Source organism: Jaculus jaculus, chromosome 1, assembly GCF_020740685.1.
Source record: "Jaculus jaculus isolate mJacJac1 chromosome 1, mJacJac1.mat.Y.cur, whole genome shotgun sequence".
In the NCBI taxonomy this organism is placed as follows: Eukaryota; Metazoa; Chordata; class Mammalia; order Rodentia; family Dipodidae; genus Jaculus; species Jaculus jaculus.
Genome location: NC_059102.1, coordinates 261,340,597 through 261,355,380, shown reverse-complemented (window position 1 = coordinate 261,355,380; position 14,784 = coordinate 261,340,597). Strand labels below are relative to the sequence as shown.

The 14,784-nt window shown below is 53.4% G+C and overlaps 1 protein-coding gene across 1 annotated transcript in view; it reads right to left on the bottom strand.

Moving 5' to 3' along the window:
* Positions 1-2,239: 2,239 nt before the first annotated feature.
* Lrrn2 (leucine rich repeat neuronal 2) overlaps positions 2,240-14,784 on the bottom strand; it is a 71,687-nt gene continuing 59,142 nt past the window's right edge. Inside the window, exon 3 of the mRNA XM_004663560.2 lies at positions 2,240-5,219. Coding sequence (XP_004663617.2) covers positions 2,852-4,990 — 2,139 coding nt within the window. The 5' untranslated portion in view covers positions 4,991-5,219 and the 3' untranslated portion in view covers positions 2,240-2,851. The remainder of the gene's footprint in view (positions 5,220-14,784) is intronic.

Genomic DNA, 14,784 nt, shown 5'->3' with positions numbered 1-14,784 from the left:
AGGTTGCATATGACCACTAGGTGGTGCGAGTGTCTGGAGTTCAATTACAGTGGCTGAGGTCCTGGCATGCCAATTCTCTCCCTCTCTCTCTGACTCTCTTTCTCTAAAAAATAAAAAAAGTCAAAGTGGCTAGGTGTGATGGTACACACCTTTGATCCCAGCACTTGGAGGAGGCAGAGGTAGGAGGATTGCCGTAAGTCTGAGGTGACCCTGAGGCTACAGGGTGAATTCTAGGTCAGCCTGGGCTAGAGTGTGTCCCTACCTTCAAAAAACAAAACAAACAAAAAGCACATGCCTGCAATTCCAGCACTTGGGATGCTGTAGAAGGAAGATTGTAAGTCTGAGCTAGCCAGAACAATAGACTGTCTTAAAACACAAACAAGGGGATAGGGTGATAGCTCAGCAGTTAAGGGTGTTTACTTGCAAGGCTGCCAGCCCAAGTTCAACAACCCAGCAACTCCATGAAAACCAGATACAAGGTTGAGCATGTGTCTGTGATCCCAACACAATGTGAGGTGGAGCCAGGAGCATCTGGAGGCCCGTGGGCCAGCTAGACTGACACATAAGTGATGAAAACAAAAATAAGGGAGACCCCCCTCTCAAGTGTGGTGGAGGGAGAGGACAAAGACCTCAAGGTTGTCCTCAGACCTCCACACATGCAGTATAGCACACGTGTGCCCATACACACATGCATCACACATACACACACACACACAAACATGTACCCACACAAAGGTGTGTGTGCAGCAGAGGCTTTGATCAGGTGTGAAAAAGCTGAGGTCCAGTGGTTCTCAAAGTGTCGTCCCCCAGGCTCACTAAGCTGTTAGCAACGCAGACTAGACACTCTTGGGGTGGGGCCAGCCATCTGTGCTTAACCAGCCTGTTACAAGCTGGTGTGACAGCCTCTGCCTAGGGGCAAGGTGGCTTCTGGGAGTCTTGCTTTGGGTGGCTAAAGGATGCTGCCCTCTGCTTTCAGTAACCATTCTCAGTCTGTGTTCCTGGCCTGGTGTCCACCTATACTTCTGCAGTCTTGAGGCAGCTTAGGATCTGCTTTTTGTTTGTTTGTTTTTGGTTTTTCGAGGTAGGGTCTCACTCTAGCCCAGGCTGACCTGGAATTCACTATGTAGTCCCAGGGTGGCCTCGAACTCATGGAGATCCTCCTACCTCTGCCTCCCAAGTGCTGACGTTAAAGGTGTGCGCCACCACACCCAGCTCAGAATCTGCTTCTAATAAGTCCGTCACCTGTGTTCTGTAACACAGGGCAACCCTCAGGCTAACGTGTGGCTTTTTACCAGTCCCAGGAAACTCATTCCTTTTACCAGCCTATCTCAGAGTTGAGGTGTTTTCCCAGTGGCTTCTGGCTCTGGTGTAGACTCTTGGTTGGCCCACAGCAGCCCCTTTGCCCATGGCTCCGATGGCTTCCCAATTGATGTTCCTCTGCACAGTTGGTCACCAGAAATCAGTTATAAGCAAGACCACAGGGCAGGTGACACACGCCTTTAATCCTAGCCCTCAGGATGCTGAGGTAGGAGGCCAGCCTGAGACCACATAGTGAATTCCAGGTCAGCCTGGACTAGAGGGAGACCCTGCCTTGTAAAAACAAAACAAAATAAGCAAAGCCACAAAAGCGAGCCAGGCCCATTGCAAATTACAGCAAAATGGAATGGAAAGATAAATGTGGCAATTTTCTCAACCCACCATCCTCGCCTCTTCAGACCCTCCACTGCCTGTGCCCCTCCCGAGCCGTGAGCCAAGCTCTTCTGTCATGATGATTTACAATGCCCTGCATGACTCTGTCTCTTGGGTGGGTTTAATTAGAAATAGGCCTGGAAGAGCTTCCTATGCACTGGCTTGTTAATTGCTTATCAGAGAACGGGGGCCCAGGTTTGGGGATAGAAATTTCCACTCTCTCCCCATCCATTGGTTTCTCTCCGTTTTCCTCTTACTCTGACTCTCCTTGCCTCCTCCCCATTCTTCCTTGCTGATCACTTTTCATACCATTTGTCCCTCTTCCTCTAGTTTCCTGCTCCTGGCTATGGGGACATCCTGGGGGTTGCAGCAGATTCAGATGCCAGAATTCAAACCGAAAAGGGAAAAACTGTCAGGTCTCTTTCTTCTCCAAGCTCTCATTACATCCCAGTCTCCACCACCTCTGCCACTTTCAAGCTCTGGAAGAACCCTCCCCTAGCACGGGGCTCTTTGCTTCTACTCAGCAACCAAAGATTATCTCCCCCCACCATTGTTGTTATTGTTTATTTTTATTTTTTACAAAACAGGAGAAAAGATTGAATCGGTTTGGGGACAGGTGACACATTTCTCCACGAAGGTACAAAACTGCCTATAGAAAGTCAATTTCTGAGCCCAGGCATCCCTGGACATCCCTCTGTCCAGATATCCTTCAGATCCAGCTGGAGGTCACTCCCGTTTTGGGAAGGAGATGGCCCAAGATGGGAAGGAGAGGCCTCCTTCAGCCCTTGCCCAGGAGGGGGACGAGCAAGCAACTGAGACTATACAAAGAAAGAGAAGAGGAAGGGGCATATCCTGTGGGCCAGGAGCCTGGGGACAAAGGCAGGCCACAGCCAGGCAGAGGCCCAGCAGCCCCTTGAGGTGGGAGGCTCTAGGCAGAGTCCTTCCTGTTTCTTGGAGATGTTTCTCAGAATGGCAGCCAAGGATTCCCAAAAGGTAACAGCAGCTCCCAGGTGCCACAGAGCCGTGTGCATCTTAGTCCAGTGGCCAGACCTCAAGCACATGGTCCGTGCCACTTTCTCGGCAGGGCATCTGGCCCAGATTGCTTCCCTTTTGGTAAAAAGTGGTCCTACTTATTTCTTTACTGCTGAGAACTGGCTGAAGTTCAGGAATGTTGAGATAATGGTGGTGACTGTGTCAACCCTTCTGAGCCTCTGGGTGGCTTCCTCCCTGGATTCCAAGGCTGGACAACGGGTGCCGACACCACCCGGACCGAGGGTGCACTCCAGCCCCAGAAAGCCCAGGCTGGAAGGAGAGGCCGCCCACCCACTCCTTGGTTGGACTGGCCTGTGCCAAGGTGGGCTGCTAGCCCAGCTGCCAGCAGGAGGACAGCAAGAGCCAGGATGGCTATGAGCCCAGGCCGGTCCCCTAGGGCTCTGTGGCAAAGAGAAGCTTCCTTAGTCCTGGCCCATACACAAGCCAACTGGGTGTGGGCATCCGCAAAGGCCACTCGCAGGCAGGCCCAGTACTCTGTGGCCGGAAGGAGGCGGGTGATGTTGTAGCGATGGGTGCCACGGGGCAGGCGAGCCAAAGCAGTGTTGCCCTGGCCCTGAAGGGAGGAGGTGCTGGACCAGGTGAGGTTGGTAGAGACTACATTGGGAGGGGGGACCCAAGATAGCAGGACGTGATACGGGTGGGTGTCTTGCACCCGGAGCTCCAGTCCCCGTCCCTTGTCCCTGCCCGACTGGAAGGGAGTATGGCCAACCACTACATTAACTGTCTTAGTGTCGGCCCCCACCAGGTTCTGGGCCACACAGGTATACAGTCCTGCCTCTTGTGCCGTCACCCTCCACAGCTCCAGGGTCCCCTCTGGGTACACCCGGTACCTCCCGCCTGCACCGGCAGGCGTCAGTCGAATGCCAGCTGGGGTGACCCAGTAGATCTCAGGCTCTGGTTCAGCCAGTGCCCGGCAGTGCAGTACCAGGCTCTCTCCACTGGCCACCTGAAGGCTGGGAGGAAAGCTTCGCGGGGAGATGAGGGGCAGGCAATGGTCTGTCATCTCCCGGAAGGGCACCTCGCGGACTGGCCGGCGCTGGAGGTCTGGAGGCTCAGAGCACAGGGTGGACTGTGGTTCTATGAAGCGAACACGGGTGCCCGTGGCATTGGCCCAACGGATGACACAGTCACAGCGGATGGGGTTGCCGTGGAGCCCCACCTCCTGCAGGTTGGGCAGAGACTCCACCGTCTGCTGGTGCAAGGCACTGAGAGCATTGTTGTTGAGCATGAGCGTCTCCATGTGGGGCAGGTGGTGGAAGGCGCGGGGATGGATGAAAGAGAGCCGAGGGTTGTTGGTGACGTCCAGCTTGGTGAGCTCAGGGAGGTTCACCAGAGCAAACTTGTCAATGGAGACCAGCTCGTCCATGTTATTCAGCCCCAGCTCTTTGAGGTGCAGCATGTTGGCAAAGTCCCCCGGCCCGACTCGCTGCAGTGGGTTTTTGTTTAGGTCTAGGAACTTGAGCCCAGGCACCTGCTCCAAGGCCCGCCTGGGTACCTGGGCCAACTGGTTATCATAGAAGGAGAGGCTCTCCAGGTTTTGCAGCCCCTCCAGGGCATAGTCGGAGATCTCCCGCAGGCTCATGCCCGCTAGCACCAGACTGCGCAGGTTGACCAGGGGCCGGAAATTCATGTCCAAGATGGCATCCACCTTGTTGCCACCGATCATGAGGATCTCCAAGTTGGGCAGCATTTCGAACCAACGGCTGTCGATGGCTCTCAGCAGGTTGGAGTTGAGGTGCAGCCGGAGCAGGTTGCTGAGGCCCGCGAAGGCCCTGGGGGCGATGCGGCCCAGCTGGTTGTGGTTGAGATAGAGTTCCTGCAGGCTGGCCAGCCCGGCAAAGCTGTGGTCCTCCAGCCGGCTCAGCTGGTTCTCCTCCAGGTGCAGGCTCAGCAGCTGGGGCAAGGCCCGCAGGTCACAGTCTCGGACATCTGAGAAGCTGTTCTGGGACAGGTCCAGCTCTGTGAGGTTGGCTAGGTAGGCAAGCTCCGTTTGGTCTACTTTGACGATGCTGTTGCTCTGTAGCAGGAGGGTCTGCGTCCCTGAGGGGAGGGCTGAGGGCACCGCTGTCAAGAACAGGTCATTACAGTCCACAGTGGTGGCCTCGCGGTAGGATGAACGGGGAGTGTACCAGGGTCGGATCTGGCAGGCACACTGAGGGGGGCAGGGCACACGCCAGGGTACCACAGGCACAGCGGCAGTGGCGCTAGCCACCCAAGCTAGCAAGAGGGGTGTCACAAGGAACCTCATCGTGGAGCTGCAGGGCGGCGGACCCTCCACTGGAAGAGTCCCGAGCCCTGCTTGTCACGTCTTGCCAACTGGGGGTCAGCGGCCCTGCCAGGGCCGGGGGAAGCACCTTCCCAGAGTGGTCATGCTACAGAGGTGGGTGAGCTTCACTCGAGCCCTCCTGGGTGTGGACCCTCATCCTTGTGTGCTGGGCTGGGTCTCCTCACTCATCTTCACAGCATGTTGGAAAGGCCTGGAAGGAGAGGACAGCATTAGGTAGAGGACAGAGGTAGCTGAGAAGTAGAATCTACTGCTGTTGTCAGGAGTCCCCTGGTTGATGGACTGGAGAAGCCAGAGGAACAGCAGGGTGCTGGTATGGGCAGAAGAGCCCTGCTGGACTCTTCCCTCAACTCCACAAGGCTCCAGGGTCCCCTCCTATCCCTTGCTCAGGCAGCAGAGACTGAGTCTTTGGGAAGAGTCCTGGGATAACTCAGAGGCGCGTGTGTGTACATGCATGCATGCGTTGGTGTGGTATGGTGTAGTGTGGTGCGTGTTGTATTTCTGTGGTGGTGGCGGTGTGTATGTGTTTGTGAGGGAAGAAGAATGTATGGGCTGGCATTATTGTCATCCCCAGAGCCTAGGTTAATGTGGAATAGATTTTCTGACCTTTCTTGCTCTTTCCTTCTTCCCTCCATGGCTCACTGGACAAGTGAGATAGATGATAGTTACTGGACATCCCTCTGGTGGTGATGTAGGTGGGGAGGAAGTAGTGAAAACAAGCACGCCCTCTAAAATATGGGGTTCTTCAGAACTTTGCAGTTGAAGGACAGCGTACCCCGACACCACGTCCACGTGGGGTCGTCTTGCCTAGGCTCTCCCGGGTAAGGGCTTTGCTTGGGGTTTTGACACCTCCTATTCTGGAGACACAGGCTCTCCCAACAGCCTGTCCAGCAGTGTGTGATGGGGTTTAGGGACCTCGGTCTAATCTCAGTCCTGCAGGTACAACCTCCTGCCACCTGTCTCGCCCACGCCTGGCTCCTGCCCTGCCACCCTACTGGCACGCTGCGCACAGACCGTTTGGGTTGGAGTCATCCTGACATGCCTTGCCTTTCTGTCTCACAGGCGTCTCCTACCTGCCCGTTAAGACACAGCTCAAGTGCAGTCTCCTCCTACAGAAAGTTTTCGCTGGGCTGCAAGACTTCTTGTGGGACAATAGGCTTGTTGCCCAGCGCAGTGCCCAGCCATGTGTACTGCGGGATGCAAGCTCTGTGTCCCCAGGGCTCCTGCCCCCAGGAGGTGTCCCCATCTGGAATTGCTGTTCCCTCCCTTCTGGGTGTGCATATCCAGCCCGACTTCCCTCTCAGACCCCAGGCCGAGGCTGTGCTATCCTGGACGTAGGTCTAGAACCAAAGATAGAAACAAAACTGGGCCAGATCCCAGGTTCCCTTCTCAGGCCTGGTCTGACTCTGGGGTGGAGGTCTGATTCCTGACCATGTTTTGGCTGCAGGTGTCTAGGAAATGCTTATCAAGTCTCTACCATCAGCTGGGACTCTAAGTTCTTTTTTTTTTTTTTTTTGAGGTAGGGTCTTGCTCTAGCCCAATCTGACCTGGAATCCACTATGCAGTCTCAGGCTGGTCTTGAACTCCTGGCGATCCTCCTACCCACACCAGTAATCAGAGCCCTTGGGAAGTGGAGGAAGGAGGTCCTGAATTGAAGAACTGCCTAGGCTACATAGCAAAACCCTACCTCCGAACCACTGAAGAAGAAAAGAAGGAAGGAAGGAAATATGGGAAGAAAGGAAGTTGGGAAGGAGGGACAAAAGGAGATGGAAGGAGGGAGGGAGGGAGGGAAAAAGGAAGAAAGGAAGGAAGGGAAGAAAGGAGGAAAAAAAAGAGAGGAGTTCTTTCATGTAACTATCCAACAGGCAAGCATTCATGCCTTCACCTTGCAGATGAGGTCCTGAAGATGTGAAAGAACTTGACTCGAGACTCAAAGCTGCTAAGCACTCACGGGCAGGAGCCAACCTCGGCCTGGGAATGTGACATCTGCGCTTCTCTGCTCTGCCCCAGGTCTGGCTGGGCCCAGGGCGTACTGGCTGCCCTGCAGCAGGCTGGTGCCATCCTTGTCCCCTGAGCAAGGACTCCTTGCCAGGGAGCTGCAGAAAGCTTGGAGCCATGGTTCCCAGCTCTCAGTCGGATGCATCTAGCTGGCCAAAGGGGCTCTTTGCCTCCTCATCCTGGCCTCCTGGAAGCGGTGGGGACAGGGCGCTCTTCCAGGATGCCAGTGGGGAGCGCTGGGGACAGGGCGCTCTTCAAGCAGCATGCTGTGTACATCTGATTACTTCCCACTTCCCTCGGCAGCTATTTCCGAAGGTGGGAAAAACAACCGTGGCTTGAAAGGCACAGAGGTTTGCGTAGGGGTGTGTGTGTGCACTGACACATAAAAGCCAGAGTAAACAAGCACGTGCACACACGCGTGCTCGCATGCATGTACGTGGGAAGCTGGGGGGAAACAGCTGGCAGTAACTGGGAGTCAGGAGAGGGAGGGAGGGAAGGAGGGAATTCTGTGGTGTACTTTGTGGGAGGGAAGGAAGTGGGGAGCAAGCAGAGTCTCTGACAAGTACCTGTTGTGAAAGGGATCCAGCAGCGGTGGTCCTGCCCCGCTTCTCCCGTGCCAGAGACCCGAGCCTACCCCCGGGTGTCAGAGAGAGCAGATCCAGCTGCGAGTAGACCAGGACCCAAAACTTGGCTCTACCTCTGGCCTAGGAGAAGTTACTTGACTTCTCCAAGCATCTGTGGCCTAATGTTTCCTTAAGACTGTCAGAATAAAATGAGTTTCCTCTGCTGCTCACAGAAAGTTCCCTTCATGTTGCACATTTCCTAGGGCTGGGAGGTGCTCTATAGCTAGACAGGACCCTGCCCTTCCTCCTTTCTTCCCTTCCTTCCTTTCTTCCTTTTTCCCTCCCTCCCTCCCTCCCTCCCTCCCTCCTTCCATCTCCTTTTGTCCCTCCTTCCCAACTTCCTTTCCTCCCGTATTTCCTTCCTTCCTTCTTTTCTTCTTCAGTGGTTCGGAGGTAGGGTTTTGCTATGTAGCCTAGGCAGTTCTTGAACTCAGGACCTCCTTCCTCCACTTCCCAAGGGCTCTGATTACTGGTGTGCAGCGCCACGCCCAGGATTAGCCACAAGACTTCCCGAGGACTCCCAGATGACATACAACAGGGGGGCACAACAAGCTTCCTCTCCACAAAGCTTGCTGGCTGGGGGCCCCCCGTGCTGCCCAAGGTGGGGTGGAGAGCTAGCAGTTGAAACGATTACCTTCCAAAGAGTGCCAGCTTGTCGTGGGCGGGGGGAGTGGTGGGTAGGAGGACCAAACTACAAACCAATGAAGAGAGCCCAGCCTCGATCCCAACTAGAGAGGAGTTAGCTGCAGGCTGAGCAGGTGGAGGGGGCTCTTCAGCAAGGACCCCAGCCTTGAATCTGACCAGAGTCCCAGGCTTCTCTCTCCTACGGTACCTTTGTTCTGAGCGCTGAGCCAGGATTTAACTATGCCCAAGCATCAGAAAGCCACCCAGACCTAAAAAGCTTCACGGCAGGCTGCTTCCCCCCAGGCCTCCTCTGGCTGGGAGCACGGAGCCTGTGTAGTCCTCCTGGGCCAGGAGCGAGGCTGAGCTTGAAAACGTGGCTCAGGAGTCAGGTTCATACTGTACTTGGGACTACAGGGCAGGGTGAAGGCCCAGACAAGTCCTCCCGCAAGGCTGAGCACACAGCCCCCTCCCGAAACGCAGTTCAGAGCTGCCCCCTCACCTGCTGACGCTGTTTGAGGTTGTCTTGCATACAACCCACTCATGCAGGCTGATTAGCAAGTCCTGTGGGGAGCTGCAGAAAAAGCTAATTGTCTTTTATCTACCATCTCCCGGGTGCTCCAGAGGAGCGCGGAGTGCACATGCACGCCTCCCCCAGCTGGATTGCAAGTTCCTTGTGACAAATGTCTTACATGCTTTCTGGGTCCCCAAGTGCAGGACTGAACATGTTGAGGGTGCTTGTGGGTGAATGCAGATAGTAAAAAACATGTACGTTAAGTACCGAATCTTCCCAGCAGCTCTGCGTGCTGCCAGCGAAGGGGATCTTCAGATTCATTTCGCCAGGCAGGCAATTGAGGGTCAGAAAAGTTATGTGAACTGTCAGAGGCTGCCCAGCTTGTCTGTGGCAAGGCGAGATCCAGGTTGTTTGTAATCTGCCTCACCAGTCCAGTCAGGGTTGGGGGGTGGGGATCAATGCCTGCTGGAAGGGAGCTGAGCGCTAAACTGGCTTAGAATGCTTGCTCCCTGTTGTAAATTCCTTCAGAGATGGACCTGGGTCAGTCGACACTGACTGTCACCTCCTGGGCCTGTCAGACCTCTTTCTTGACTCCTAGCTATACTGTACCCTCTTGAGGGTCAGTGAGGCCAGTCTCAGCCTGCCATCTGATGGAGGCCAGAAACCTGATCTATCTGGAACCACCGTCCAGGTCACAGGGGCTCATCCCTCATTCTCTTGGAAGGGTTTGCTCTGCAAATCCAACTGGACCCATGTCCTCCAGGAATTGTGTTTAGATTTAGCAGAGAGTGTCGAACTGACCTCCCATGTCCCCCTTGATAAAACTCTAAAGTAAAGAATTTGGGGGGACACTGTTGTCCCATCCCTCCTTCTCTGGCCTTGCCCACTGCAGTATTGAGACAGAATCTTTGCTGTATGCAAATTCCCTCCCTCCCCACCTCCGCCACTGCTCTCTCCTTATCGTCTTCCCCGCCTCTGGGAGCACAGCGTCCACAGGGAGATGGCACGCAGGTGGTAATCGATTGCCTGGCCTTGGCTGCTTTGCTACCAGGTCCCCCTGAGCTGCAGAGACAGACGGGTGGCAGAATTGAATGTAGCTTTGATAAACTCCGTCCTCCTCGGCAGCAGATAAGCACTGGGTGGGAGAGGCACGGGGAGCAAGACTGGCCTCCATGTGTACATGTGGCCTCTCAAGTTCCCCTGGGAGATGAGCAAGTCCCTCACTCCCACCTCTCATTTAATCACACACAGCCAGAGCTCTGGGCTGGCGACCTCAGCATTTATCTAGTCTCCCAGAATCTGAATTCCATAAATAGCCTACTGGAAGGAGGGCTGGCAGAAGGGAAGAGACTGGGCCTCAACATCAGAGTTTGAGCCTGGCTCTGCTACTTCCTATGTGACCTTGGGCAAAGCACCTGGCTTTCTGAGCCTTAAATGCTACAGATGGGAAAGAAGGACTTGCTGTGGGAACTGCAGGATGGAAGCTCTTAACATGCCTGTCAAATGTTCCCTTCAGTTCCCCCAACCTCCTGGCATCTTCATCCGTCACCTTTTGCTACACTTGCTTTTAATTACTGAAGCCGAAACTACAGCACAAGAGGCTATACAAAGGGCACTAGCCTCAGATCTGATCTAACTATCCCCAGCCCTCCAGAAGGTCCTACATGCCCCTGGCAGGTCAATAAGCAGGCCGCCCCCTGTTAAACACTGTCCTGACTTCCAGCCCCATCAGCCAGGTTCATCTTTAGACCCAGAATTCCCCTTCCTCTTTGATCGCGAGTTAAGACTAGGGTCTTTGGAAATGGCTGCCTCACTGAACTCCTAGTTCCAAGTGGGCTTCTCGGTGTCTCTCTCAGGAAGACGGGTGGGGTTTCTCTCCTGTTCTAGGTTCCCATATCTAAATGGCCCTGTGCCTGAGGGCCCGTCTCTGGCTATAGTCTTCAAGGCTTAGGCCCCGGTGTGCCATGTACCTAGGTTTTCGTATCCTGGAGTTCTGGGACAGTAGACAAAATGATCCTTTGGAGGTGTCCTCTACTCTTATCTGTCCCAGAGCTCTCCACCTGGCAGTTTCACAGCCCCTCATGTTCAACGTACCCCAAAGCCAAAACCTTCCACCAAACCTGCTCTTGTTTCTTTAGTCTCATCTCTGTCAGTGCCAACACCCACCAGTGCCTAAGCCTGAAAATGTCCACTTTGACCTCTCCCCATGCCTCCTGCAAACACACCTAACCTTCTCTCTTGATTCTTGAGCTTGACCTTTATAGTGGTCTCTTCTGCTCTTTCTGTTGTCACGGTACTCTTCCGTTCTTCCTGGAGCAGCTCTCACACGCTCACACACGCCACTCTGCCCTGCCACTTCCTCCCAGGCCACAGGCCTCTAACTCTGCCGTAATGCTCTGCTGCAGTTGCAGCTCTCAAACTCCTCTTTAGCCACACAACCCTGGCTGGTTATTCCTACAGCTGTTCTTCTGAGAGGACCTTCTATGTCATCAACTACTGTAAGTCTGCCTGCCCCGCCAGGCTGAGCTCCTGGGAAGGACACATTGGTGTCTGCTGGTTTCGGGACACTCAGAGCTCAGTGCAACGCACTCTTCCTGTAGACCTAGGAGGCCCTGCTCCGAACTGTGACAGCAACCCACTGGAGGACCAGGAAAGCAAGTTAGAGTGAGTTCATTCCAAGGCAGGGAATTGCTATGGAGCCCAGGCTAGCCTCATGCTCTTGATCTTCCCAACTCACTCCTCAGTGGTTGGATTGCAGGTGTGCACCCCCAGGGACAGCCTAGTCGACACTTTTAAAAAGATACGAAAGGGCTGGAGAGACGGTTTAGCGGTTGAGGCGCTTGCCTGCGAAGCCTAAGAACCCAGGTTTGACTCTCCAGATCCCGTGTTAGTCAGATGCATAAAGGTGAGGCAAGTGCAAGGTGGCACATGCCCACTAGGTGGTGCAAGCATCTGGAGTTCGATTTCAGTGGCTGAGGCCCTGGCATGCCAATTCTCTCTGTCTCTCTAATTTTTTTTTGTTTTTGTTTTTGTTTTTGTTTTTGTTTTTGAGGTAGGGTCTCACCCTGGTCCAGGCTGACCTGGAATTAACTCTGTAGTCTCAGGGTGGCCTTGAACTTACAGCGATCCTCCTACCTCTGCCTCCTGAATGCTGGGATTAAAGGTGTGCGCCACCACGCCCAGCTAATTTTTTTTTTAAAGAGAGTTAAAGATGTTAGGATGTGTTCTATGTAGCTAAACTGCCATTTTGAGGCTTTCCATCTATTACACACATACATGTGAACAGTGGCATCATGCATTGTCTTGGGCTCTAGCTAAAAATGTTTGAAAATCAGGAGCTGAGGAGATAGCTAAGTTGGTAAAGTGCTGTGCAAACATGAGGACTTGAGTTTGGTCCCCAAAACCATGTAAGAGAAGCCAGGTGTGACAGTGCAGTTTGTAATCTCAGCCCTGGCTGGGGAGAAAGAGACAAGTGGATCCCTGGGGCTCCATGGTTAGCTAGCTCAGCCTATTTGGGGAACTCCAGACATAGCTGGGTGGCACTCTTGAGGAACAACACCTGAAGTTGTCCTCTGGCTTCCATGCACGCATATGCACACACACAATTTTAAAAAAGGCTTATCTGGGGCTGGAGAGATGGCTTAGCAGCTAAACCACTTGCTTGTAAAGCCTAAGGACCCAGGTTTGATTCCCCAGCATGCATGTAAGCCAGATGCACAACGTGGCATACATGTCTCGAGTTCATTTGTAGTGGCTCACCTAGCTCACCCATTCTCTCTCTCTCCCTGTGTCTCAAATCTATCTTTCTTTCTTTCTTTCTTTCTTTCTTTCTTTCTTTCTTTCTTTCTTTCTTTCTTTCTTCCTATCTATCTATCTATCTATCTATCTATCTATCTATCTATCTATCTATGGAGTATCTGAGTATGGAACTCATGCCTTTAATTCCAGCACTTGGGAGGCTGAGGTAGGAGGATCATCATGAGTTCAAGGCCAGTCTGGGCTACAGAGTAAGTTTCAGGTCAGCCTGGACTAGAGTGAGACCCTCCCTCAAAACAAACAAACAAACAAACAAACAAAAAAAGCAAACCAAAATGAAACAAGCAGCTGGGTGTGGTGGTGTACACCTTTAAAATCCCAGCACTTGGGGAGGCAGAGGTAGGAGGACTGCTGTGAGTTCAAGACCACCCTGAGAGTACATAGTGAATTCCAGGTTAGCCTGGGCTAGAGCAAGACACCACCTCAAGTAAAATAACGATAAAATAAAATGGCTCAAAAACTGTTACTGTCCCGAGCATCTCTCTTAGTGAGGTGAGCATCTTTCACCTGTAGTTGATGGTCTGGGAAAAAGACATTAAGCAATCTTAGGGGAATGTGACACTCCTGAGGACTTCTGTGTACCAGCCACTTTCCCGACAACATGTGAGGGAGGCACTTAGCTCAGGGAAGCTGGGAACCTGACTGAGGGACCCAGTGGGTCTCATTCACAGCCCTGGCTATTTCTGGGTTCTTAGTGCCAGAGGTCACCTGACATGTAGGGTGTCATGGTGGGGAGGCTGGAGAGCTCTCTTGGGGGCAGAGGGTGTGGTTTTCTTTGTTCAGTCTTGCCCCCTCCAGAGGTCAAGATGCTAGTGAAAGTCCTTCCTGGGTAGGGAGAGAAAGGATTTGTTGCTAGGCAGGAGTTTCCATGTAGTCAGCAATCCTGGCTGGCCCAGGCAGAGGGTGTGAGAGCTCTATGCTTGGAAGGGAGCCTGCCTCATTATTTCTTAATTAGAATGGAGGGTGCCAGTAGGTAGCCCACAGTCATTTCTGTCCGATTGTGCTGCACCAAAACAGGCTGCAGGGGTCAGAGCCAGTGTGCCTGGGCACTGAGAGCAGCTCAGGTTAAACCCATCCCTTCTCATTGCCAGGGCTTTTGCCAACTCTCAGGGACACCTTCTCTGACCACAGCTGCCTCTCCTGAGCTCCTGTGGTCCCCATTATACCTCCATCAATTCTGGCTGTTCTCCCTGCAGACTGGGGGTTCTGCAAGGAGCCTGGCTCAAGTTTTCAGGGCTCCTAGCGGGCTGGCACACAGCAGGAACTCAGAATGCACCTGGAAAAGAGCCACACAAGGCAGGCCCAGGGGCTGTCTGTCTCAGGGGTAAGAGGGCAGGGGGATCAGTCTCCCAGAGGATGGGTCTTTGTGTGGGCTAACCCTTATGCCCCCTACCATTGAAAGGAAACCAACACCATCCCAGAGCCCATCCTCCTTAGCTCCCCTTCCCAAGTTCAGACCTCTTCATGACCACTTTGGCCTTTCTGGCTGCTGAAGAAAGCACTCGGCTCTGATTCAAGTTTTGGTCTGGTTTGTCATGACCCTAAGCTGACCTTCACCCTTCTGGAGCTCTCAGGCTCCTTCCAGAAATCCCACAGTCCACTGGCCTCTGTGCTCTGATACTGGTGGTGGTAGAGTGTGGGATTTACAGATTCTGCCCCGGTCCCATTGCCGGCTGGCCGTGTACTTGCGACACGCTCACCCCGTCTCATCTGTCAGATGGGGGACATCTGCCTCCTGGGAGGAGTTAGAGAAGATGTCTACAATGTGCCCGGGCTTCACTAGTGTTCTTTTCCCTTTTGTCTACCTCAGCTTGTCAGAGCCACACTGCCTTGCTACACCTCGGCTGCTAGTTGATAAGGACACTCGTTGGAGCCTTTCCACTAGTTTTCGATCCCCAGAGAATAAGTCCTATTCTAAATTGCCAAAAAAAGAAAAAAATAATCCTTGGGAGGGCTGGAGAGATGGCTTAGCAGTTAAGCATTTGCCTGTGAAGCCTAAGGACTGGGTTTGAGCTCGATTCCCCAGGACCCACGTTAACCAGATGCACCAGGGGGCACACGCGTCTGGAGTTCCTTTGCAGTGGCTGGAGGCGCTAGCGCGCCCATTCTCTCTCTCTCCCTCTATCTGTCTTTCTCTCTGTGTCTGTCTCTCAAATAAATAAATTAAAAAAAAATTAAAAAAAATA